The sequence below is a fragment of the Heterocephalus glaber genome, unplaced genomic scaffold, assembly GCF_053883595.1.
Source record: "Heterocephalus glaber isolate CG9 unplaced genomic scaffold, H.glaber_assembly_v1.0 deba00001141, whole genome shotgun sequence".
NCBI classification, from domain to species: domain Eukaryota; kingdom Metazoa; phylum Chordata; class Mammalia; order Rodentia; family Bathyergidae; genus Heterocephalus; species Heterocephalus glaber.
In genome coordinates, this window is record NW_028258201.1 from 1767256 (window position 1) to 1792250 (window position 24995).

The 24995-nt window shown below is 52.5% G+C and overlaps 2 protein-coding genes across 8 annotated transcripts; one reads left to right on the top strand and one right to left on the bottom strand.

The window, feature by feature from the left end:
* Positions 1 to 370: 370 nt before the first annotated feature.
* Positions 371 to 13155, bottom strand: LOC101700274 (HLA class II histocompatibility antigen, DM alpha chain). The gene is made up of 6 exons (XM_021260041.2): positions 12635 to 13155; positions 5067 to 5246; positions 2052 to 2336; positions 1289 to 1567; positions 950 to 1150; positions 371 to 606 (listed from the first exon to the last, which is right to left on the bottom strand). The coding sequence occupies exons 1-6, from the start codon at positions 12861 to 12863 to the stop codon at positions 602 to 604; spliced, it is 1179 nt and encodes a 392-aa protein (XP_021115700.1). The 5' UTR covers positions 12864 to 13155; the 3' UTR covers positions 371 to 601.
* On the top strand, positions 12063 to 23183 carry Brd2 (bromodomain containing 2). Of its 7 annotated transcripts, none has more exons than XM_087210449.1 (14): positions 12063 to 12435; positions 14472 to 15740; positions 17076 to 17379; positions 17630 to 17721; positions 17983 to 18120; positions 18521 to 18659; positions 18746 to 18960; positions 19081 to 19455; positions 19961 to 20089; positions 20296 to 20544; positions 20652 to 20911; positions 21596 to 21900; positions 22112 to 22234; positions 22447 to 23183. In XM_087210449.1, exons 5-14 carry the CDS (start codon positions 18010 to 18012, stop codon positions 22578 to 22580), a joined length of 2040 nt encoding a protein of 679 aa, XP_087066575.1. In that variant the 5' UTR covers positions 12063 to 12435; positions 14472 to 15740; positions 17076 to 17379; positions 17630 to 17721; positions 17983 to 18009; the 3' UTR covers positions 22581 to 23183. The 7 variants fall into 7 exon arrangements, with proteins under 7 accessions (XP_087066575.1, XP_087066573.1, XP_087066576.1 ...); XM_087210450.1 differs by lacking the exon at positions 12063 to 12435 and adding an exon at positions 12633 to 12728; XM_087210448.1 differs by lacking the exon at positions 12063 to 12435 and adding an exon at positions 13531 to 13752.
* The last annotated feature ends 1812 nt before the right edge of the window (positions 23184 to 24995 follow it).

Genomic DNA, 24995 nt, shown 5'->3' on the forward strand with positions numbered 1-24995 from the left:
TACAGAACACACACATGTACACCCGAGCAGCTTCTCCAACCATTCTGTGAGGAGATCATCAGAAGGCAGCTCGGCCCTCATCTCTCACATATTTTGCGCGAACTGATAGGGAACAAAGCCGTCACTGCGTGCTGAGACCAGGGAATGGGAGCTCAGCTGAGCAGCGAGGGGCTTGCCCTGTTCCCCTCCCCAGTGAGGGCAAGCTGTGCTCAGGCTGGGACAGGCTGGGATTGAAGTGACAACCCACTCAGAGCAGAAGTCACGGGTTCAGAAAGAAGCTAGGCTGGGCCGGGGAGTGGCTCAGGGCCACAGCGAGGCCCTGCATTTGATTCCCAGCACAGCCGAAGAAAGGAATGAAGCAACACTGACATTAAGAACTGAGGACTGAGATTTATTGCCTCAATGTGGGAATGGAGGCGGCTGCTCTGGGCTGCTCTGGATGCAAAGCCAAGCATGGCCCAGCCCCACCTGAGACACCACACACAGGCCCCCGGAGTGCCAGGGTTCTTTCTGCTCCGAGGAAAGACCCTAGACAGCACATGAGAAGCCGAGCATCCTCTGCTTGGAGATGTCGCTGGCGTCAAACTGGAGTCAGGACGAATCAGTCTAAGGAGAGTAAGATGAAGCAGTCATCAGGGGCCTCCTCCTCCCGAGGCTTCTCTGCCTGCGCCACGCCCTACCGAGGCCAGGCTCTCCTTGCTCCCCAGCCACCTCCAAACGTCTTCCTCAGAGGCCCCCGCATCACCCCTCTCCCACTGAAAGCCTCTCCTGTGCCCTGCATCTTATCTCTCTACCGGGGCCCCAGCTCAGTGGATGTGGCCGATGGTGCTGGAGACAGGCCCCGCACCCAAGGGCCTGTGGATCCTCGAGTGTCCCCCGCCACAGGGTAATCCGGGCATGTCCGACTCCTGCCACTGTGTCTGCTCAGCCGCCCTTCCAGAAGACATACCACCTGAGCAAGGCCATCCGAAGTAGACAGTGAGGACAGTGCCCACGATGATACCCAGCACTCCCAGGCCAAAGGCCACACCACACAGCACGTTCTCCAGGAGATCCGAGGGCAGGGCATTGTGGGGCACTGGAGGAAAGGTGCAGGTCAGCATGGGGACCTGGCTGAGGAGCCCTCTGCCCAGGGCAACGACTTGGGTATCTGGGGTGGCAAGGAGAAACTGAGGCCTGCGGCTCCAGGGAGGATGCGCGAAAGATCCAAGTAGAGAAAGAGGCCCCTCCCATGGGTCTACGTCTTTTTGCCCCTCTAAGGACCAGACTTCCAGGGAGAGGCTCTCACCCCAATAGGCAATTGCTGTGTAGCGGTCAATCTCATGAGTCGCCATGCAAGAGAAAACGTCAGAGTGTTCTGGTGTGAAGTTCAAGTAAGAAAAGGCTTGGAAGCTGAGTCCATCAACGGCTGAGACAAAAGTGGGCCCGACTCCTTCCACCGGCTCAGAATTATGCTCCCAGCTCACCGTCAGCATGGGGGGAAAGAGATTACTGACGAAGCACACCAGTGTGTTGGGCTTGCCGAACTCCAGGGGCTTCAGAGTGAACACCTCAGGGACAGGGAAACCTGGTGGGGGTTGACGTGTCAGGGAAAGAAAGGACAAGTTTAGATGCTGCCTTTGGGTTTGGAGAGGGTGAGGGCAGGGAAGGGGCCAATGGGTGGAGCTCTGGGGCCCAGAGATGAGGACGGGGCTGCAGCTGAGCCAGACCTGTGCAGACATTTCACTGGCATCTGACAAGCATCTCATCGGACACTTCCAGCTCCCTTCCCTCATGCACAGGTGCCAACAGTGGGCATCACATGGGCCCTGCTGAATTCATCAAGTTCAACAGATGAGTTTGAATGCCTACTGCATGCCAGGCACCATCTCCTGCCCACAAGAAGGTGCAGGGTGCAGACTGTGGCTGGTGGAAAAAGAGAGGCCCTTGGGAAGGAGGAGAAGCCGGGAGACGTGGGTGGGAGGTGGTGTGAAAGGGAACACTTGCTGTTTGGGTAGAGGACGGTAAGAACATCCCCAACTCCCACCCCATCCCCCCCAAAAAACCCTAACCTCTGGACACTGGGATTTGCCCATCAAGTACTGGGTCGAGTTGCTGGACCATTATCTCGCAGAATTGTTTGTCAAATGCAATGGCAGGGGCATCACTCTGGTCCTGAGCCCAGTCAGCGAAGTCAGGCAGGCGAGGCACCCGGGTGTTCTTGGAAAAATCGAAGGAAAAAAGCAGGTCCTCGTCATAGCTCTCAGAGAGCCCGATGCTAGGAGTCCCTTCTTGGCAGAAAACCGTGTGCCGGAACGTGTGGTTCTGCAGGTCATCCCGCCACACTGGAGTATAAGCTGCAAAGACAGGGAGAGGCTTGGGGAGTTGGAGCTTAGACCCTGCGGTGGAGGCCCTCCTGTGTCTGTCCCTTGGGCTCCCCTCCCAACAGGGATAAAGAAATTGCGGAACTGCTCCAAGCCTCCCTTGCCCATAAAAAGGCCAACTGTTTAAAGTTGCACAAAGCAAAAGAAGCCTACTGCCTAAAGTGACAGATCCGGTCTCTCTGCTGGTTGTGTGTGTGGGCACTGTGCCAAGGCACCAGCCAAGGAGGCAGGTGGAGGCCAAAACGCAGCTTTCGCACTCTGCTCCCCGAGCTATGTGCCCGGCACGGTCTGTATCCCCTCGAGGGGTGCCTTTGTCTCATTCAGCAAGACCGAAATCTGGACTCTGGATGGGTCCCCTGTCCTAGAAGACAGAAGAAGGAAGGATCGTGGCTTCCTAAGCCATAATGACACTGCCCTATCTTACCTGGACACACATGTAAACAAACCTGACTTCCTTTCAGCCACTTCACTGGCACCAGGCTGTCCTGAAAATCTCTTCCACCACCTAAACCTCCAGGGGCCACAATGGGGTAGGTGACACCTGGCTGCAGGAAATCATCCTTCTTCTTGAAAACTACTGGCAGGAATCCCCAACCAGCAGGAAACATTCTACCCAATATCCAGAATGACAGGGCTGGGGATTCGGCTCAGTGGTGCCAGCGCCTGCCTCACAAGCTCAGGGTTCTGAGTTTGATCCCCGGTACCAAAAAAGGAAAGAAAGTTAACATCCAGAATGACAGATTAGAGTAAGAGGGCTCTTCCATTCTGTGCCACCCTTTACAGAGAAGAAACAATAAAGTTGGGGTTTCAAGCATCACAAGGCGAGTCTGATGGCAGAGTGAGTCAAGGCAGCATCTCGAGTGGAGGAATGGAAGTAACTTTTGCTCTGCTCAAATGCCAGCCCTACCACATTCCAGCAGTGTGAGCTCGTGCAAGCCCCCTAACTTCGCTGGGTCTCACATTCTTCATGCTGAAATGGAGAGAGGAATCTCGGCTTGGAGAAGTTGTCTGAAGCGGAACGTGTAAAACGCCTGACCCTGCTTACGGCCCATGAACAGAAGCTCTCCCAGCCGCTACTGTCCCCTCCGTCTCATAACCCTTCCCACCTCTTAGAAAGCACAGGGCCCCTCTTTGGTGCTGGGGTGGGACCCCTGGCTCCGTTAAGTGGAAGCCAGGCGCCTGTCTTACCTGCAGGGACAGCCCAGGAGCGGGGCAGCAGCCACAGAAGCCGAAGTAGCGGCAGCAGCGCAGCGCCTCGGCTCGGCTTCTCCTCCATACCTTCACACACTCTGCAGGTGGGGGCTGCCAACCCTATAGGCGCAGGTCCCCAACTCCCTCCCCCAGCGGGTAGCCTTAGGTCGATCTTGTTTGGCCAGCGCCTTTCCAGTGGCGCCCCATGTTTTTTCAGGTAAACCAATCACAGAAGAGTAGGGTTCAACATCATCGGTCACTGGGGAGAGACAGGGACCGGCCGTCTCCAGCAAACTTGGCCCTTTGTCTAGCTCGGGGCGCTGTGTACCGGGCGGGGAACGCCTGCCTCCTGCTGGAGCGCCCTCTGCAGCCTGGGCTATCCGGTCTTTAGAGCAGCGCCGCCTGGAGGCAGACGGCGCAGTGGGCAGCACATCTGTCCGCCCCCAGCCCCACCCTGGACTCCTAGGACTCCCATCTCCTCTTCCTTCCACTCCCCGTCCTCTTTCTCAGAAGGGTTATTCTCCTGGAGTTCACTCTAACTCCTCCTGCAGAAACATACTGAAAACGTAAGTGCTGAATGTTCAGCCCCGTGTTAGAAATACAAAAAAGAAAGCGGCCCCTGCCCCACCGTGTGAGAATGCATTCTGATTTCAGTCACCTGCCATCAACTTGTTACCTAGAAAACCCCAGAAATAAACAGTAAGTTTTAAATTGCTCACCATTCTAAGTAGCATGAGGGAATCTTGGGCCATCTGTTAATCATCTCTTTGCCTAGTGTATCTGAGCTGTCAACACCACCTACCGGTTAGTCACTTGGCAGCATCTCCTTTACCAAATTCATTGTCATTACATGGCAGGACTTGTTCCAGTGACCCTTATTTTAGTAATGGTCCCAAAGCACAGGAACAGTGATGATGGCAATTCAGATACGCCAAAGGGCAAGAAGTGCAAAAGCCCTAAAGTGTTTCCTTTAGGTGAAAAGGCAAACGTTCTTGGCTTTGTCAGGAAAGGGGAGGGAACTGGGTGAGTACAGCGCAATAAAACACACGTACACAGGGAGGGAGGGAGGAAGGGAGCGAGGGAGGACAGTCACGTAATTTTTATTACAGTATACTGTCACAATTGGTTTATTTGAGTCTTTTTTCTTTTTGGCAGCGGGGATCGAACCTGGGACCTTGCACTTGTAAAGCAGGCAGTGGAACCACTGAGCTAAGTCCCCAGCCCTACCATTGTTTTATTTTATTATTGTTGTTAATTTCTTGTGTGCCTAATAAATGTATTTTAGCATAGTTATGTATGTATAAGAAAAAGCACAGTACGTATAGGGTTTGGAGCGATCCATGTTTTCAGGCATCCACTGAGGGACTTGGAATGTTTCCCCACAGATGGGGGTGTATCAGAGTTCACTAGAGTAGCAGATTGGTTTACCAGGTAGGCTTATACCACCGCCTGCCTCAAAAGTGCAAGGTCCCGAGTTCGATCCCGGTACCAAAACCAACAAGGTAGGCTTACAGTGACTGCCCACGGAGTCCGGTGTGAAGAGTGCAAAAGGGCTGTCTGCGCGCTGGAGAACCGAGCAATCGTCAGAGATGGAAGACCTGGAGCCCACCGCAGTCTCACTGGGGTCGGCATGGGAAAGCCAAAGGGTCCGGGTTGGAAGACTGACGATTTCGAGCCGGAAGGCTGGAGGGTCTGTGCGGGAAGGAAAGAGTGTGCTAGAAGCCTGGAAACATGTCCCAGGGTGATGGCGGCGACTGGAGCTCCTCCCAAGAAACAGGCAAGACTCCTCCTTCTTTCCCGTTGCATTCCGTCCAGGCTGCAAGCTGTTGGCTGGTGCCACCCACACCCAGGTGGGTCTTCCCTCGTCAGTAGGCCCATCACCCGGACACACCGGAACCGTGCCGAGCCAGTCAGCTGGGTGTTCTTCTTCAAGTTGACACCACGGTTAACTATCACAGGGGCCAGCTACTAGGCATATTTCTACCTTCAAAGAGTTCGCAGCCTAGATGCGGAGGGGTCAATAAATAAAGAATTACCCAACAGTGTAATGTATGCCAGAATGTGCCCAGCCTGCCAGGAGGTAAGAGCCTTTCCTCTTTCATGTCCTTCCAGTATGATATTTCTACCTTGGAGGCACTTGGCCATGGACAGAAACTATGAGCTAAAATAAGCCTTTTTTCCTCTAAGTTTCCTTTCGCAAGTATTTGGTTGCAGTGCTGAAATGGTGACCAGTACAGAAAATAATGTACAGAGAATCAATTTATGTGACACATAAAATAATTATATAATCGTGTAAGTAAATGTATGACTGTAGGGTCAGTATCTTTGGGTTCAAATCCATGCCCATCACTTTCTACTAGATAATCTTTTTTCTCTCTCACATGCAAAATGGGGATAATGATAGCAATTCTTCATTCATTTATTAATCCTTCCAACAAGTATTTATTGAGTATGTACTATAGGTCTGTCACTCTTTTAAACATTAAAGCTTTGGAAATTTAAAAAGAAAACATTTTGACTATCTAATACATTAGTAATCCACACCATACACATACACAAAAAAGGGAACTATAGACAGCCTATCATATAACTATCATGAATTAAATACAGCCAGGATGGGGATATAAGTCAGAACTAGTGAGTGAGAGAACTTAACACTGAGAAAATTGCAGTGGAGTAAAAATCTGAAGGACACAATCAGAGCATAAATATATCTGGGAATAAAGCACACAGAGGGAAGGAATATGAAATGCAGAGAGGAGCAGGCAGCTAAGTTACCTGAGGTCAAATCAGAAAACCAAGTGTAACAGAGGAGTGAGAGACAAGGATGTAATAATGGCCAGAAAGGGACAGTCTGGAAAGGTGAAAGAGGCAGGGATAAATCCAGGCTTCTAATGTGACTGGCTCTGTGCTCAGGGATGAGCTGAGTTCAAACTGAAAATAACGACGCAGCAGGTTTAAAGAAAGAAAGAACATGTTTAACTCTATCCGTGTTGCATGTGGAGTGCCAGCAGGAGGCAGCAAGGTGTATGAGGGCAGATCCCATGTGCAGATGAACAACATGATTTGGGGAATAACGAGCACAAATGCTAAAGCAGAGGCCACGGTAAAACCAAAAAGACTATGCCAACCAAAAAGACTATGCCGAAGGAGCAGGAAGCAAAACAAGAGACATGGGAGGGGTCCAAATCCCAAACCTCACACCAGTTATCAGCCAGGCAGGAACACATAATCACTCTAGGTACTCAAGAACAAGAGAATTTCATATCCACAATTGGCTACAAATGTGTAAAATGGACAAGATGTGCAAAAAGGAGGAGGCTTGGCTGGAAGTACACATAGGAAAGACGGCTGTCTGGGAATCAGGAGCTGCTCTCGCCCCTGAGCTGGAATCCATAAATCCACATGTGGCTGCCCTGTGGGAGATACCGTCCTATTCAGATGTGCTCTCAGGAGCTGCCATCAAGTCTAGAGTCATCGAGAAAGTACTTCTGCCCAGAAGGCAGGAGTCCAGAATCGCTCATTCTTCCTGTTGCTACATCAACCAGCAATTGTCACAACTGTTAGCCTGCAGGAGACAGAAGCAGGAAGCGTCTGGCTTTCTCCTGCCTTCTGATCTCCCACCAGTGCCTCCTACTGGCAGACTAACCGGAAGCCAGCTGGCCAGGAAGTCTGGGAGATACAGCGGGCTGGCTGACTGCACAGTACAGGAGGGTGGGCGTGGCACCCAAGAGACAATACAGAATAAGTAGCACACAGGAATGCGCACGCTTGTAAGAATCTGGTGGCACCAGGAGCTCTTGGAGAATTAAGAGAACAGGGAGGAAGCGGATCAGAGGAACAGAGGTGTCCCAAGAAGGGGGGCGAGGCCAGCATTGAGTCACTCAAGTCATGGACTAAAAAGTGCCCTGACATGTGGTAATTATGGGATGGTTGACAAATTTATTGAGAGCAATTTCAGTGCTGTAGTGGGAGGCAACTCCAGATTGCAGTGGGCCGAGATGTGGGAGGTGAGGAAGAAACTGCCAGTGTATATGATAGAGAAGAGAGACAGAAGGGGCGAGGGACGACAGAATGAGAAAGATCCAATGTGGCAAGTAAGTAATCTAAGAAATTAATCTGTGTGAATGTGCTCCATCAGTGTCCTAGACTTTCAAAATCCGTATCCTTTGAATAAAGGCCAAAAATAAAAACAAAAACAACCCCCATGACCTCACAGATAATCTGGGAACAGCAATCTGTACATATGTGGTTATCTAGGTGTTGAGGGGATAGGGTGTCAGGGTAGGGGCAGAGTGCGGAGATCACCGTAACACTCTGAAGAGCAAAAGAACATTTTCCGAATGTCCCAGTGTCCTAGAGTAAGCCATCAGCGGTTCTGGCAGTGGGGAGATGCAGCCCCACAGAACCACGGAAGGAAGTTTATGACTCCTTGGAACTACAGAGGAGACACGTGCCCCGAAGCTACCTGCGGCTCTAGACCAGGTGGGCACGCCTTTCCTGTAAAGGGTCAGAGAGCAGGAATCTCAGGCTTGAGGGTTGGCAGTCTCTGCCCTGAGTACTCCGTCATGGCAGGAAGGCAGCTGCAGGCAAAGCAGAATGTGCGAGCACAGCTCAGTCCCTGCTTCCTCCTGCCTCCCTCCCATGTCTCCGGCAGCTCCCGCTCCTTCTCCTTGGTGGACCTTCTTGCAGCTGCTCTTTAAATACTGGTGTTCCCTGAGGTTGTGAGTCCAACCCCTTTATGAACTAACATTCAGATTTCACATATCTATATGTCTGGAAACATTCTTCTTTGGCTTTTTTTCTCCCAACCATTTAAATCTGCAAAACCATTCTTAGCTCTTAAACCATATGAAAACAGGCAGTGGGCTGGATTTTGCTTACAGGACCATACTTTGCTGAAAGCTCTTCTCGGTGTGGTCACAATTGGGATGGAAACCCAAAATAAATCCACTGTTTACGAGCTTCATTCTCCTTTATTCATGGCAACAGCAATCGGTTAGTGAACAGTGCGCCTTGGTGACAGGTTACCTGGGAGATCTGGGAAAGAACAGAAGTGGGCTGAGCGGGAGACACAGGAACAGGTACAGCAGACACCGGAAATACTCTGGGTATGAAGAGGGAGGCAAAGGGGTCAGAGCGCTCCAGAAAGCAGGGTGTGGACAGGACAAAAATGAGAAATGTAATCACCCATCACCAAGACTACGGCTCGGCCAGGTAGTTAATTCCTTTATCTCCCTTCTGTAATCCCTGTATGACTTGTACCAAGTTCCAAAATTTATAACTTGGCTTCCCTCTATGTAACCCTTCTTCCTCCCAGGACTTCCCCACAGCCTCCGTCAAAGGTGCCTCAGAAGTAGTCTTTAATCACTTTGAGGAAATAATAGTGGGCCAGACCAGGGCAGCCAGTTTTCGCTGTCCATTTTGTCATTAAATATAAATGCCTGGGAGAGGGGCATGAGAAAAATGTATTCTACACATTGAAGCTCGCCAAAAACGTGAAATTAGGAAAAAGGGTAGGACAAAGGGGTGCTGAGGAGGGTATGAAAATGATCAAAATATACTGTGTGCATGTATGAATTGGTCAAAATGAAATATGTTTCATTAACATAGTGTGGTGAATTAACTAATAGTCAACTTGTAACGCCCAGCTGAATTGAATAGCCTGGTTCTGGGCGTGGAAGATCGACCTGAGGCTTGTGGCCAAGGGCATAAAAAGAGAACTGGAGAGGGAGATCATCTGCTGTTGATTTCCTTGGAGAAGCTTGCCGAGGCTGGTTTTCCTGATCTGAACTTGGCTGAACTTGGCTGTTCTGGTCACGGGAGGAGCTCGAGACCTCGCTGTCACTGGGAATGGCTGCTGTTTTCATCAGGGGAGCTCTGATCTTCACCTTGAGTGCTGCTTCCCTTAGCCTGGTGGCACAAATCTTTCACCCGGCCATTGCAGGCTTTCTAGCTTCCACCACTGGTCCTGTGCCTTCCTGGTGCAGACCAATATGGACCTTGCATGAGACATTGCCATGGGCTCTAGGCCTCTGGCTGGACTTGTGGAGGACATTGCCGTGGGCTCTAGGCCCTTGGCTAGATTCTTTGGGTCTCTAGTGTGTGAACAGACTTCTTGCACTCCTGTGCATTTCAGTTTTTGGATGAATAACATAAAATAATCCTACAAATTATGTTTCCTGTACTAAATCTGTTCCCTTGCAAAACCCTGACTACAACACATAGGGTTTACACCATAATATATAGCCAGGATCGGATTTTGGAAAGCTCACTGCTGACAGTAATGTGGTACAGGAAGAGAAAAAAACCTAGAGTAACTGCCCAAAACACTTTTTTTGCAATGACAGAAATGTTCTATAATCTGTGCTGTTCCATAACAGCTACTAGCCATATGTGGCTACTGAGAACTTGAAATGTGGCTAGTGGACTGAGGAACTAAATTTAAAATTTACTTAAATTCAAGCTGGGTGTGGTGGGAAGCACGGCTGTAATCCCAGCACCTGGAAGGGTGAGGCAGGAAGATTGCCACGAGTTCAAGGCCGGCCTGGGCTACATAGGGAGTTCAAGGCCAACCAGAACTATGCAAGGAGACCTTGTTTCAAAAAAAAATTGTATTTAAAATCAAATAAACACATATATCTAGTGCCTACTGTATTGGATAGTGCAGCTTTGAAGGTAAGGAAATTTCCTAGGAGACTGTCAACATAGCCTAGGTGATAGGATTAGGACAGGAGTGAGGTTCAATGGATACTTCAGAGGGAAAATGGTAAGTCTGGTGGATATAAAGTTGTGAGAGAAAAAACAAGGGGCTCCTAGGTTCTAGGCTTTGTGACTGAGTAGCTGCCATCACACAGAGTAACAGGAGCAGCAAGTCTAGAGCACATACAGAATGCATCAATTTTGAATATGTTAAAGTGTTTGAGGGTACCCAAGCAGGACCATTTAGTAAGAAATTTAGTTCAGGACTGCTGAAAGGTTTTGAGCCATTAAGTGTGATACTACTTAGAAACGCCAGAACTAGAAGAAAACAGATATTAATCCTGGCAAACATCAACATGAGGGAAGGGGCTTCGGGGTTCAGAAAGGAGACCGGGAAAAGAGACAGGGAGGAAAAGAAACTGGTGAGACTGGTCACAGAGGTCAAGGGCATGGAGAACGTCAGGAAGGAAGTATGGGCAAGCGGCAAATGCTCCAGAGAGGTCAAATAAGGTGAGAACTGAAGAATGTTTTCTGCCTTTTCCAATTAGGAGCTCCTTGAGGACAAGTGCCTGAAGAGTTTTGGTAGTGGAAGCCTGGTAGGTAAGAGTTAAAGGGGGTGGGGGTGGAGCGAGGGAGGAAGGGAAGGGGAGAAGAATAGATGGAGGGAGAACTTAGAGCATATGCTAATTTTAAGTACAGGTCCTGGATATCGGCCTTTGCAAGGGACCTGAGAGTAGTAAGTCTACTAAGAGGCCAAGATATTGAAAAAATTGTTTCCCTTTCTTTTTTCTGGTTAGGAAATAGTTTAGAATTCCAAAGGGTGAAATGGAGGGTAGCCTCAGGATAACAGAGAAAGTTAACCGGGTCAAAAGTAAAGAGATTTTCTTAAACCAAGAGCAACCCCTAAGGAAATGGGAAAGGGATACAGATATGCGTCCCAGTTTACAGTGGGTGGGGTGCGGGTGGCGGCTCCGAGTTGGTTCTGCGAGGTGACAGCCACAGGCGGGGAGTGGATACCAGAGGTCGGGAGGGAAAACCTGGACCAAACTGGGCTAGGGACAAGTTAAAGCACTGCGTGGGTGTCGACCGGATCACCCCATTTTGTTACCAATGCCTGAATTTGTATGAGACTGAGTCAAAACTGAGGGAGCAGAAGGCCAAGCTTTCAGAGTACGAATTTTAACTTAGTTTGGCCACGGGGTAGAAGAGATCAGCTGGTAAATCTGTGGAAGGCAGAGGACTCCAAGAACTTGGAGGTCCCTAAGAAGAACTTAGGGTCCTCAGGGGACACAAGAGGTCGTACAGCTAAGACGCCCAACAAATGGCCCACACCTACGCGCGCACCTCAGCGGCCGGCCGCAGGAACGAAGACCACGAGGTCTCCCCCGCGGCCGAGCCACACTACACCGGGGCGGAGCCCCACCTCGCAAACCCTCAGGTCCTCCCGCCTCGGTCCCGATGGGCTCCGGCTAGGCCGCAGCGAGCAGCACCTCTCACCGAGGCCCGGAGCCAGAGCGGCCGCCCCGGGCCGCGCGGAGGCCGGCGGTGGAAGAAGGTCGCCGAGTCAGGCCGCCCGCGCGCGCGCCGGCTTCCGCCCCACCCACCTGCCGCGCGCCCTCGGAGCTCGGACGCGGGAGCTGCGGTTGGGCTCGCACGCCTGCGCACTGGCGCCCTCCAGCATGCCTCTCCCCTCCCCCAAGCCGGTCGCACTCTCGCGCCTGCGCTGTGCGTTTCGGGGTTGCGGCGGCCATGCTGAACCCGTACCGAGAGGCTGGCGGGGGGGACAGGGTCGACGACGGCAGGACAGGAAGCTGGACATGTGGAGAAGCAGCAGCATTAGCGTGCTCTGGGTTTGAGACGTGGGCCTGGGCCAAGAGGCGCCCTTGGACCCCTCACACGAGCCCCAGGAACGTTCGGAAAACTGGCCCTCGTGGCGGGGAGGGGGAGGAAGGGGCGGCCAGGTGACCCCGGCAGCCAATCCGGATGCTGCTGACGTGGCCGCGCGCCCACGAGGCCCTCCCCTCCCCAAACCCGCTCGGGAAGGGAGGGGCTGGGGCTGCGTCCCCTCCCCCAACGCCGCTTCGGTTTGGGGGGGGGGTTGACACCCCGGATTGCTTCCTCCCCCCGCACCCTGCCGAGGGCGACACGGGAGTCCCCCCCGGAAATTTCCAGGATCCAGGTGAGAAGGGGCCCTTGGGGCGGGGATGTTCGCAGTCAACTGAATGCCTAACCATTGGTGGGGAGTCGGGGGGAATTCTTGGGGTTCAGAAAAGAATCCTGAGGGTGGAGGGCTTGTCCTTCAAACACTTCACAGCCAATGGGAGTGTGGAGGGGGGCAAGCAGGCGAGGGCCCTCGTGGGGGGAGGGGAATGGCCCACCTCGTGCCTCCGTGCCAATTGGAGGGCAAAGGGGCGACGGGCGGTGTGGCCCCCCTTGCGCGCGTCCCCTGGGGGTTCGGGAGCCTGGAGCCAGGTGAGGAGGGACCTTCTGGGCGGTGGTAGTTCTTCGTCGGGGGAGTGAGGGCTCTGGGAGTGGGCAGCCCCGGCGGGAGCCGAGCTTGCTCCAGGGCCGGCGCCCTCTCCCCAGAGGCCCGAGGGGCGTCTCCATCTCCTTTGTGTGCGGGTGGGAGGCTCGCAGTCGCCACTCGGCGTGCAGGAGGGGACGCTTCGAGCCCCGCGAGCCCGTGTGCGTCCACGTGGGCGCAGTTGGGCCCCGCACGAGCGTGGCCCAGGCGTCCGGGGTCTCAGGCTGAGCCCGGGAGGGCTCAGCCTTGGACCCGCTCCCGGGCCGCACAGCTCCCAGGGTTTCGGGTTTCCCCGGGGCGGCCTCCTGCGCGCCCTCCCCCAGCCCCGAACAGATCTCTCCTTGTGCGCTGCGGGGGAGGGAGCGGAAGGGAGGAAAGAGTTACTTTTCCAAATGGCCGAGCCGCAGCGGCCTCCCTTGTGACTCACGGGGGGGGGGGCAGTGATTTTCCGGAACGCGGGGAATTGAGAGTTATGTCTGGCTGCCCTTTTCTTCTCTAAGGCCCAAAATTTTCTCGGTCTCCTAAACTTCTCTGGCGAGCCGGGTCCCTCAAAGGGGCCTCTGCCCTGACCTGCGAAGCCCGGGGGGGGGGGGGGGATCAGATCCGGGAGGCTGGGCCGCCAGGGGGAAGGGAGGCGGCCTCTGCAAAGTTGCTGTCTCATTGCGGGCCCTGCCGCAGCCGCCCGGGCGGGGCCCGCCTGACCCTGGCGGGGGTGGGGGCTCTGCTTTCCCGGGGCGCGCGCCCCCTCCCCACTCGGAGGCCCACAAGGCGGGAGGCGGCGGCCAAGGTTCGAGCCCAGGGGCCCCTGCGAGGGACGGTGTTGGGGCTGCCGCTCGAGGACCTTCCCTAGCCCTTGCGAGCCCTTGCCGGCGAGGCGGGCTCCCCTTTCGCGCCAGCTACGTTAACCTCCTTGCCCAGGCGCGCACGCCAGTCGGCTTCCTGCGCAGCGAGAAAGGAAGGGGGCAAAGCCAGGTACTCAGCCAGGGAGAGCCCTTTGCTGTCCCGCAAGGGGACGGGGGGGGGGCGGGGCGCTCCGGGGATCCCGACCTTGGGCTCTGGCTGCGTTCGCGCATCCGGCCCGTTACCCCAGTCACGGTCTAGGAGAGAGACTTGGGGGAGGGGGCGAACCCGAGCTCCCCAAACGGCTCCTGCCCCTCCTCGGAGGCGGACGGCCCGGGGGAGGGGAGGAGGGGAAGGAGGAGGGGGAGGGCTGCTGAGCCGCAGCCGCCGCCTCCTCCGCTCGTCCTCCTCCCTGGCGCTGACCGATGGACGCGGCGCTCCGTGGGGAGGACCCCGGCCCTGGGGGATGGGGCGGCCGGCCCCCCGCGCGGAGGGACCCCGGAGGGGGCGCTTCCCGGGCCTCGCCCCTTGCAGGACTTTTTTTTTTTTTTTCTGCGTTCGGAGCCAGACGCCGAGAGCCAGCTTGGGGAAGTGGGTTCGTGGGCCGGCGGGAGGTGTCGCCGGGCGGGCGGCGGTGCGGGTGGGCGCGGGCGCAGGCAGATGCTTGGGGTGGGACGTGCTCTGGCTTCGGCGGCCTTGCTAAGCTGCCACCAGGAGCTTACAGTTGATCAGAGTCTCGCGTTTGTCTCGAGGCTGGGGGGGGGCTGAAGCCTGGCGAGCAGTGTTTGGGTGGCGGAGACCTGAGCCGCTTGCTGCGGCCTCTAAGATGGCGCCTTTCTCCCTCGTTGCAGATCTCGGCCGCGGAGGCCTCGCCGCTGAGCTCGACTGCGCCCTGCGGCCACACCCTTGGCGACGCCCACGCCACCCCTCCCGGCGCCCTGCCGCGCAGGCCGGAGCGGCGACGGACGGCGCGGCTCGCACCGTGCTCGGAGCCTGGGAGGATTTCGAGGATTTCGTTGGAAAGGAAGGCGAGAAGGTGCCGGGGTCTCTGGGGACATGGCGCTTGCACCCCATCTAGCCTCCTCTCCCTGGAGTCGCGGGAGCATAGTGCAACCAATTGGCTCCGAGAGACGGCGAGCGGCCGCTCCCTGGCGGGCCTATGCGGCACTCTCCTGCCTGGTGACCGACGCCTGGAAAATGAACTGTGTGATGTCATCGACTCGGCCGACCAATGGAAAAAGCTCCCGCGGAGAGGCGTTCCTCCTCTTTCGACTTGGCCCCCTCACGCGCGTGAGCGAGCGAGCGCGCGCGGAGGGGGTGGGGAAAATCTCTAGCCGGGTGGCGCGCATGAGCAGCGAAGCTCCTCCCTCCTGCCTATATATAAAGGGCTGGCGCCGGGGCTCGGCGGCGCCATTTCGCGCTGGAGTGGAGCAGCCTCTAGAGCGACCTGGGGGATTCTGCCAACCCGTACAGAGCCTACGAGTCGTCGGGGGCCGCCATTACAATCCACGTCCATCCGCTTGGAAATGGCCTTCGTCTCGGCCTATGACCGGTCCCGGCGGACAGTGCAGACCCCATAGAAGCCCCTGAAGCTCCCCTTTTTCGGGCCCCGCCCAGTTCTCGGAGTCTGTCCACCCCCTCTACTCCGCCCTCAAGAGGATTTCAAAGATGGAGGCGGCGGCTCTGTAAACCACTTTTCGTGTTCATCCGCCTCCATCCGAGGTCGCATCAGGCCCTCGTCCGCCCTGCACCGTTCCGACGGGAAGAGGGGACCCCTGCAGACCGACGGCGGGCTGTATTGACGGTGTCGGGTCGGGGACTGTCTGGGTCTGAAGAGCCGGTCCCCTCGATTTCGGCCGAGGCCGCCGCCATTTTCTTCCTGTCCGCCGCCTGCGAAGCGCGCCAAGCTGCCGGGAGTTGTCGGAGAGGCGGCGGAGGAGACCGCTCTGTGCCGGCCCGGTGGGGCGCTTGTCTGGAGGGCGGCGGGCAGCGGCCTCCCCCACTTCCCGGGTTATGCTGGGCCGGGCGGTGAGGGGAGCCGAGGCCACCCGGACTTGACGCGGCTGAGGGAGGCGCCGGTCCCCTGCGGTGGAGATGCTGCAGAACGTGGCTCCCCACAAGTAGGTGCCCGCGGGGGGCGCGGGGCTGAAGGGCGGTTTCTGCAGGCGCGGCGGCGCGCTCCCTGGGCCCGCGCTCGGCAGTGGAAGCTGTCAGTTGTAGGCTGCTTCGCCGCCGGGACTCCTGGAGGCCGAGGCCGAGCCGGGCAGGGCTAGTTTGACGGGAGAGCGGAGTGGGGACGGGCGAGTTTTCAGGTGAACAAGCAGGTCCTAGGGGCCTGGTAGCTGGCCTGGCATTTGGGGGTTTCGTGGCCACCCTGGGTGCCGAGTCGGGTTGCCATGGTGAGAGCTTCGGGGACTGGCAGAGGGATCACCCTCCCGGCCGGGGCTCCTGCTGTCTGCAGCTTGTCTGCATTTCTGCGTGTCTTAATGACTGGATGTCGGGTGTGCATTTGGTCCGTTGGGGGTATGCTTTTTGGTAGCGTTGAGTTCATTCAGGACGAGAGGGTGGAGCTAAGACCGTGGAGCTCTGCGGATGTAAACAATGAGATCTCGCTGTAGCATCTCTGAACTTGGGGGTGGGAAACACCTGGTCCAGGAGCGCACCCGGGGAACTGACTAAACCTGAACCACCTTCGGCCTCTGGTCTCTTAGGTGCTGCAGTGGATACTGTTGGTGGGACTGTGTTTCTAGCGGGGAGTGAGGGGGTTGATAGCCTTGGTTGTTGGGTGGCTCCGTCTTTTGAGCTTGGAGAATGGAGACTCGGTTTGGTGTGAATAATTTTGAAGAGCTGGCACTTTAAACTGGGAAGGCTGGCATATATTCTCTTGTCTGGATTTTTGGTTGTATGTGTATTCTTCGTTAGATTTTCAGTCCGTTTTCTACTGAGGAGGTGTAACTACTTTGTCTCCGAGGATTGCCTCTTCTACCCAGATGGATTCTTAGCAGTCTTAGCAGCATTTTACGAAATTTTTCTCCATACTCTGTTCCCTTCCCCTTTTTCACCGGCTTCCCTCAGGCTCAACCACCATGGCAACCGCCAAACCCCTTGTGAGGAGGAAGCTTGAGTTGCTCAGCTCCACCCGTTTTGCTTAGGATCCATTCCCGTAGGGGTGTTGTTCTCAGATGTTGTGCCATCTTAAGAGGTTTTGTTTTAAGTTGAGCAGAACTCACCAGATTTCAGAAGGTGGGAACTTGATTAGGTATACTAAAAATAAAACAAAAAGTGGGCAGTGGGCAACAGAAGCTCCATAGATTATTCTAGTGAGGACTGCTTGCAATAAGCTTAGTCTCCTTACTAGATCCACATCGTGGATTTATTGGGCGCACAGTGCAAATGACATTTTTTTCTTGATTCAGTGAGATTACCACATCTAATTTTGTTTTCTATCTTTACAGGCTCCCTGGGGAAGGGAATGCAGGGTTATTGGGACTGGGCCCAGAGGCGGCAGCCCCAGGGAAAAGGATCCGAAAGCCTTCTCTCTTATATGAGGGATTCGAGAGCCCGACAATGGCTTCAGTGCCAGCCTTGCAACTGACCCCTGCCAACCCACCACCCCCTGAGGTGTCTAATCCAAAAAAACCAGGACGCGTAACCAACCAGCTACAGTACCTCCACAAGGTGGTGATGAAGGCTTTGTGGAAACATCAGTTTGCATGGCCGTTCCGACAGCCTGTGGATGCTGTCAAGCTGGGTCTGCCGGTGAGTAGAAGAGACGTTGGCATTTTGGAGCAATGTGAATGAACAAGAATGTGTGTGTGAGCTGGGGTGGGCTGCCTGGTACAGGTGCTGCGGCCCCTAGGGACTTCCCATTTCTCCCTTGTAGTGTAGTGTAGATAGCCACCCGAGTTTTAGATTCTTGGTAATTGTTCGAAACACTTGCTGTATCTTGGCATCTATTGTTGTGCCCTCCATGTGTCCTTAACTTTTGTGCGCTGGCTCCATTTTACAGATTCCCACCCCAGGTTGGGAGAGGACCACGGTGGCCAAAATTCTTAGCTTCTTCCTTTCCCTCATGCAGTCCATGGATAGCCAACCCCAGAGGTAATGTCACAGGATGGGAAGTTGCCAGAGTGGGGGGGGGGTGGATAGGGAAAGTAGTAGAGGCTTTCCAGTGGGTATTAATTCTATTCCATTTTCTTTTTGCCCTGTAGTTTAATTGGGGCCGCAGTCAAGGGAACTGCAGTGCTTTGCATAGGGAGTGTGTGTGTGTCTGTGTGCGCACGCGCACCTGCATGCTTGGGGTCGAAGTTTGTCTAAGTAGGCATTTAATTTTTAGTGATTCTGACCAATTTTTTTCTTCAGGATTATCACAAAATTATAAAACAACCGATGGACATGGGTACTATTAAGAGGAGACTAGAAAACACCTATTATTGGGCCGCCTCCGAATGTATGCAGGATTTTAATACCATGTTCACCAACTGTTATATTTACAACAAGGTAAGTTTTTTTGTTTGGTTATCAGCTGATATTTCTTGCATTAACATTAAAAGTCTTAAGTGTTTCTTACTACTAAAGGTGTTACCTGATTAGTCAGAGTAAAAATCCAGAGTTCCAAATGATGCTAGCAAACATTGAGGTGGCTTTTCAGAACTTCATAGTTAATAGAGCATATTTTATGGTTGATGATGGTGGCCCTGTTTTTAGAAAGCTCCAAAGACCTGAATAAAGCTGGATCTATTTCCTGATCAGTTCTCATTCTCTTAAACTTGGGAACATTAGGGCCCATATACATTTGCTCATTTTAAGAGACGGTTTGGAAAGAAAGAATTTAGCCCCCCGGTGTATATAGTATTTGGTGACAAGGTTGTCTTAATTACTTTGTGCTTTGTATCTATAGCCCACTGATGACATTGTCCTGATGGCACAAACATTGGAAAAGATTTTCCTTCAGAAAGTGGCATCAATGCCACAAGAGGAACAAGAGCTTGTGGTGACGATCCCTAAGAACAGCCATAAGAAGGGGGCCAAGTTGGCAGGTGGGAAGAGTGAACATTTTGTAGATTTGCTAGTGGAAACCTAAAGATGGGAAAGAGACTCAAACAATTTTTTTTTCTTTTTCTAGCACTCCAGGGCAGTATTACAAGTGCCCATCAGGTGCCTGCTGTTTCTTCTGTGTCGCACACTGCCCTATATACACCACCACCTGAGATACCTACCACTGTCCTCAACATTCCCCATCCATCAGTCATCTCTTCTCCTCTTCTCAAATCCCTGCATTCTGCTGGACCTCCACTCCTTGCTGTTTCTGCAGCTCCTCCAGCTCAGCCCCTGGCCAAGGTATAGATCGATGGATATATTTTGGACAGTGGGGAAGAAAAGGATTTTAGTCGAATGAACCAGGAGTAAGAGGCTCCTGTCTTTTTTTTTTTTTTTTTTTTTTTTTTTTTTTTTTTACAGAAAAAAGGGGTTAAACGGAAAGCAGATACTACCACCCCTACGCCTACAACCATCCTGGCTCCTGGTTCTCCAGCTAGCCCTCCTGGTAGTCTTGAGCCCAAGGCAGCACGTCTTCCCCCTATGCGCAGAGAGAGTGGCCGCCCCATCAAGCCCCCACGCAAAGACTTGCCTGACTCTCAGCAGCAACACCAGAGCTCTAAGAAAGGAAAGCTATCAGAACAGTTAAAGCATTGCAATGGCATTTTGAAGGAATTACTCTCTAAGAAGCATGCTGCCTATGCCTGGCCTTTCTATAAACCAGTGGACGCTTCTGCTCTTGGCCTGCATGACTACCACGACATCATTAAGCACCCCATGGACCTCAGCACTGTCAAGGTACCCACTGCATGGGGCAGATGGGACGCTCAGGCAGTGATTGGAACCTGGGGATCAATAAAACAATATTCATGTATCTTGATGGGCACGCAGCTGTTTTTTATTCTTGGTATTTTACCTTCATAAAGTTGTAACAGGGCAGAAAATATCATGTACTCTGAAATCCGTATTTCTTACAGTAAGGATGGGTTTTACTTGTTATTACAGCAACACTGCTCACAGTGTACTAACTGAATGTGTTGGATTAGGGAAGTTAAAGGGAAGGAAGGTCAGGGGCCACTTCCTATCTCTTAGACATAGTTTCTTTCCTAGACATAGATTTCTGCTAGACCTACATATTTCAACTCACCCAAAGTGCTTTGACCTCAAACTTGAACTCCAGAGCACAGGTCCTTGAGGTCATCCCCACTGTTCTCTCAAGAGAGGGCTCTTGTGGTATTTGGGGTTGGCAGGGAAATGTGAGTCTCTCTGCCTGTGCAGCTTCTGACGCTGCCTCCTTCTGCAGCGGAAGATGGAGAATCGAGATTACCGGGATGCACAGGAGTTCGCTGCTGACGTGCGGCTTATGTTCTCGAACTGTTATAAGTACAACCCCCCCGACCACGATGTCGTGGCCATGGCCCGAAAGCTGCAGGTGAGTGTAAAGGTTGAAGTTTAAAGAATATGTAGGCAGAAGGAGCAATACTTTTGTTATCTGTTGTGCCCCCTCAATGTGAAGATCTTCCTGTTCTTGATTTTTGTAAATCCCATTCTTTATAAAATTGGAGCCATGTAATGCTGGGTGGTTATGGACAAGGGTCTCTATGCTTGCATGGTTTTGAGTCTTGTCTGTTTCTGTAGGATGTGTTTGAGTTCCGTTACGCCAAGATGCCAGATGAACCACTGGAACCAGGGCCTTTATCAGTGTCTACAGCCTTGCCCCCTGGGCTGGCCAAATCATCTTCAGAGTCCTCCAGTGAAGAAAGTAGCAGTGAGAGCTCCTCTGAGGAAGAGGAAGAAGATGAGGAGGATGAAGAGGAAGAAGAAGAGAGCGAAAGCTCTGACTCTGAGGAAGAAAGGGCTCATCGTTTGGCAGAACTACAAGAACAGGTATTTCACCATTGCAGTCTTTCTGGGTAAGAGGTTTGTGCCTTTTCTGCTTTTTGTTGACATCTTGTGCCTCATGTCTGACACCACCTTCCCTTCCCCGCCCCCAGCTTCGGGCAGTACACGAACAACTGGCTGCCCTGTCCCAGGGCCCAATATCTAAGCCCAAACGGAAGAGAGAGAAAAAGGAGAAAAAGAAGAAACGGAAGGCAGAGAAGCATCGTGGCCGATCTGGGATTGATGATGAGGACAAGGGCCTTCGGGCAGCCCGCCTTCCACAGCCCAAGAAGTGCAAGAAAGCAAGTGGGAGTGGCAGTGCTGCTGCCCTAGGCCCCCCTGGCTTTGGGCCTGCTGGAGGAAGTGGCAACAAGTGAGTGCTTAGAGAATAAAAAGCAAAGGCTGGTTTGCTAATTTTTTTCTTTGCTTCTGTCTCCCATTCTTGGAAAAGTTTTCTCTAACTTGGAGTTACTGAACTTTGTAACCAGCTAGGTAACAAATACAGTAGCCTTTGAGGGCCATAAGATTACACTCAACTCTGACACACTGCAAAAGCAGCTGTAGGCAATATGTAGACAACGAGAAGGGCTGTGTCCAGTTCAACTTAACTTTATGAAAACAAATAGCTGGTCAGATTTGTTTGTTGGGCCCTTTTGCCTCTAAATCAGCAGAGTTTTGTGTGTGTGTGTGTGTGTGTGTGTGTGTGTGTGTGTGTGTGTGTCCCACTATAGTGTATTTAGTTTTGTAAATCAGCAGGGTTTTGTGTCCCGTCCTCATCCCCGTGTGTTTGGTTTCATAGTGCTTTGGGCGACAGAAAGATGGATTTGTTCCAGTATACCTTATGGAGGCTTTGCATCCCCAAATGAGCAGTAAATGATTGGCAGAAAGAGCTCGGTACACTGTTCCAGTAGCCCCCTTTAACTCTGCCTATTATTCCCTTAATGCAGAAACACACTGCGCTGCACGTGGGAGATGAGGATTCTTGGGTTAAGCAGTGGAAACACGTTGGGAGAGGCTGATGATTTTTCTCCAGTTGAGAGTTTCCTTTTGCCCACAGGCTACCCAAAAAGGCCACAAAGACAGCCCCACCTGCTCTGGCTGCTGGTTATGATTCAGAGGAGGAGGAAGAAAGCAGACCCATGAGCTACGATGAGAAGCGGCAGTTGAGCCTGGACATCAACAAATTACCTGGGGAGAAGCTGGGTCGAGTTGTACATATAATCCAAGCCAGAGAGCCCTCTTTACGCGACTCAAACCCAGAAGAGATTGAAATTGATTTTGAAACGCTCAAACCATCCACACTTAGAGAGCTTGAGCGCTATGTCCTTTCCTGCCTACGAAAGAAACCCCGGAAACCCTACAGTGAGTACAAGATAAGCTCCACAAGTTCATGTAGCAGTCTTTGTGTGGTTCTGAGGACAGCTCGTGGGCTGGGGGGTGCTGGATGCAGTGTCCTCGGGGTCGTCTGCTCCCCGGCTGATGTCTGAGAATGGAATTGGGTGACCTTGGGGCTGGTACCTTCAGGATGCTTAGGCAGCCTTAGTGAATCCTGTTAGCCTTTTCTTTTTTCTAGCCATTAAGAAACCTGTGGGAAAGACAAAGGAAGAACTAGCTTTGGAAAAGAAGCGAGAACTAGAAAAGCGGTTACAAGATGTCAGTGGACAGCTCAATTCCACCAAAAAGCCCCCCAAGAAAGGTGAGTAGTCTCTCAAGCTGCGGCAGATTTATTGCATTTCCCTTGTGACTGTCTTCTTTTTTGTTGTTGTTTGTTTTTGGGGTTTTTTTTGGTACTGGGGATCGAACTCAGGTCCTTGCGCTTGCATAGCAGGCGTCAAAACCACTGAGCTAAATCCCCAGCCCTGTGGCTGTCTTCTTGGCAACTGAGAAATGTTCAACTTCGTTCCACAGCGAGTGAGAAAACAGAGTCCTCTGCACAACAAGTATCAGTGTCACGCCTCAGCGCTTCCAGTTCCAGCTCAGATTCCAGCTCCTCCTCCTCCTCTTCCTCTTCGTCGGACACGAGTGATTCAGACTCAGGCTAAGGGGCCAGGCCATGGGGCAGGAAGGCTCCGCAGGACGGGACCCCTATACCACCCTGCCCCACCCTTCCCCCTTCGCTGTGACACTTCTTCATCTCACCCGTCCTCCCCTCTCGGTAGGAGAGCCGGCTCTGCAAGGGGGAGGGATGCAGGGACATGTACTGAAGGAGGGACGTTGACAAATAAGATTGGCTTTCCGGCCCCATCGGGAGTGACCTGGGACATGTCATCCTCCTGTCCTGACTGATGGGATGGGGCAGAGGTGCAGGGTGGGAGTGGGCAGAGACCCTGACAGGAGGTTACCCGAGACCACAGCTGCCCTGTTCACTTCCAGGAGGCCCTGTTTTGAGATTGTTCGTTCTAATTTATTTTAAACTAGGTGAGGCTTTTGGTTAGGGCCATGGTCCCCTCAGCCTCCATGGGGAGGGAAGAAGGGGGATCTCTTTTTTTACGTTGACTTTTTCTTTCCCCTACTGTTTTCCCTTTTTTCTTTCTGCTCCATTTGGGGCCCTGGGGGTTCAGTCATCTCCCCATTTGGTCCCCTGGACAGTCTTTGTTTCTTGATTCTAACTTGTAAATAAAGAAAATATTCAAGTTTTGAGTTCATTATCTTGGTAACATTTTCTGTTCTTCAAAAGGAACATCAAAAGTGTCTTTGAGTTTTGTTGGGTTTTAGCTTTGTTTTTTCAGTGCTGGAGTGGAATGGAGGGGCTTGCTTAAGTGGTAAGCCAACAATGTTTAACCACTGAAGTGCTATCCCTCCCTGCATCCCATCTGAAAAATTTCAGAAGTGTTTTTTAAATAAAAAGGATAGCTGTCCTGTGTTTGGGCTTAGTTTTAATCTAGTGGATTGTTACTGTGTTTTAGAAATAAATGCCATTGGCCTTTTGTATAAAGTGTTCAAAATACCTTTTAAGCCTGTGATTTTCTGTGATGTACATGAATAAGCAAATCTCCAGCCTGACAGCAGAGGTGATGGAATTAACTGGTAGTGAACTGTCTCCAGACCACTCGGCATGAAAGGGCAGTGGGGCCAACAAGCAGGTGCTTTTTTTTGCATTGGGTCACATCCTTGGAAAGGGAGCCCTTCGTTGTGTTTTGCGAGCTTAGCACACACCCTGAGCCTTTGTAGGAGGAAAACCTTGAGGCACATACAGGAGTTGGGATGTGAGTTCTGAAAGTTGGGGCTTTAATGTGAGAATGAATTTGAAATCTGAAAAGGGTTAGAAATGTGAAGAAAATGTCACGGAGGTATAGAGTGGGAGTGATAATGAGTAGGTTTTAGCGATAGATGGAGTAGCAGTAACTTGACCCTCTCATCTTCAGGAATTCCGAGTTCTGGACAACAGTTTTCAAAAGTTTAGGTGATAAAAGAATTGGGTCTAAGAACCACTTGTTTTTGCACTGCCCTTAAAAGAGGAAACTTGATTGGCTAGAGTGAGCGCTTAGCTCCCCTTCAGATCTGGGCCCCTTTTGAAGAGTCACAGTAAAGACATTACAGGTTGAAAAGGACTTCATAGAGCTTGCTTAGAGGGTTAGTGGATGGGGTAGGAGTTTCATAAAGGCATGAAAAATTGGGGATGAGCATTGAAGTTAAAATTTGGGACTCGAGAGGATTTAGTTTTGAGTTGGATTTGGGGAGAATGAATGTTAGAGACTTGTCAGTAGCTGCACCCTTTTCTGCTCTTTTTTTGGGGGGGGGTGCCTGGGATCGAACTCCAGGTCCTTATGTTTGCACAGAAGGCAGAGAAACCACTGAGCTAAATCCCTGGCCTTCATGTATTTTTCTTGAGAAGGGTCTTGCTATGTAGTTCAGGCTGGTCTTGAGCTCACTGCATTAACCCAGGTTGGCCTCAAATTTGCAGCAACCCTTGTGCCTTAGCCTCCCAAGTGCTGGGATTACAGGTATATACCACCAAACCCAGCTTCCTCAGGTACTTCAGGGGTTTTTTTGCTTTTCTGTAGTTTGGGAACGTAACTTAACTGTCCTCAGGTAGGTTTCTCTTTTACCTTTGAACCGTCTCAGTCTAACTGTCGTGATTTGGTGAGCTCAGGACCTTGCGCGGTGCCACTCCAGTCCTAATCCCCGGTGCATCTTTGCTGCACCACATCATGGGGACCCCCATCCCAGCCCTGTTGGCCTCCCCACTCATGCGGGGCTCCAGAAGGACCAGAATCGCTGCTTGCTCGGGCCTGTAAAGTAGCTAAGGAGGTGCGGGGGGTTCTCCCGTGCCAGTGAGACTGGCTGTGCTGGAGAACTGGGGGGAGAGGCTCACGTCTGCTGGTTTCTCCTGTGTTGGTTCGTCCCTTTTGTCCAAGTCTGCAAAATCCCACTTGCTGGTCACCACACTGCGTAACTGTTCATTCGGGGAGAGGCAAAGGGACTATGTTAGACGTAGGTTTTGTTTTTCATGGTGC

Excerpts from the sequence above, each read along its gene's own strand:
- Brd2 (XM_087210447.1), top strand. The coding sequence starts at position 15,715 with ATGCTGCAGAACGTGGCTCCCCACAA. Across the intron at positions 18,961-19,080 it reads CAGCTCAGCCCCTGGCCAAG|AAAAAAGGGGTTAAACGGAA; the intron begins GTATAGATCGAT and ends TTTTTTTTACAG. Across the intron at positions 21,901-22,111 it reads GAAACCCCGGAAACCCTACA|CCATTAAGAAACCTGTGGGA; the intron begins GTGAGTACAAGA and ends TCTTTTTTCTAG.
- LOC101700274 (XM_021260041.2), bottom strand. The coding sequence starts at position 12,863 with ATGGAGACGCCCCTCGGGCCTCTGGGGAGAGGGCGCCGGCCCTGGAGC. Across the intron at positions 5,247-12,634 it reads AATTGGCACGGAGGCACGAG|ACCCTCCAGCCTTCCGGCTC; the intron begins GTGGGCCATTCC and ends CTTCCCGCACAG. Across the intron at positions 2,337-5,066 it reads GGACTCCGTGGGCAGTCACT|CTTATACTCCAGTGTGGCGG; the intron begins GTAAGCCTACCT and ends CTGTCTTTGCAG.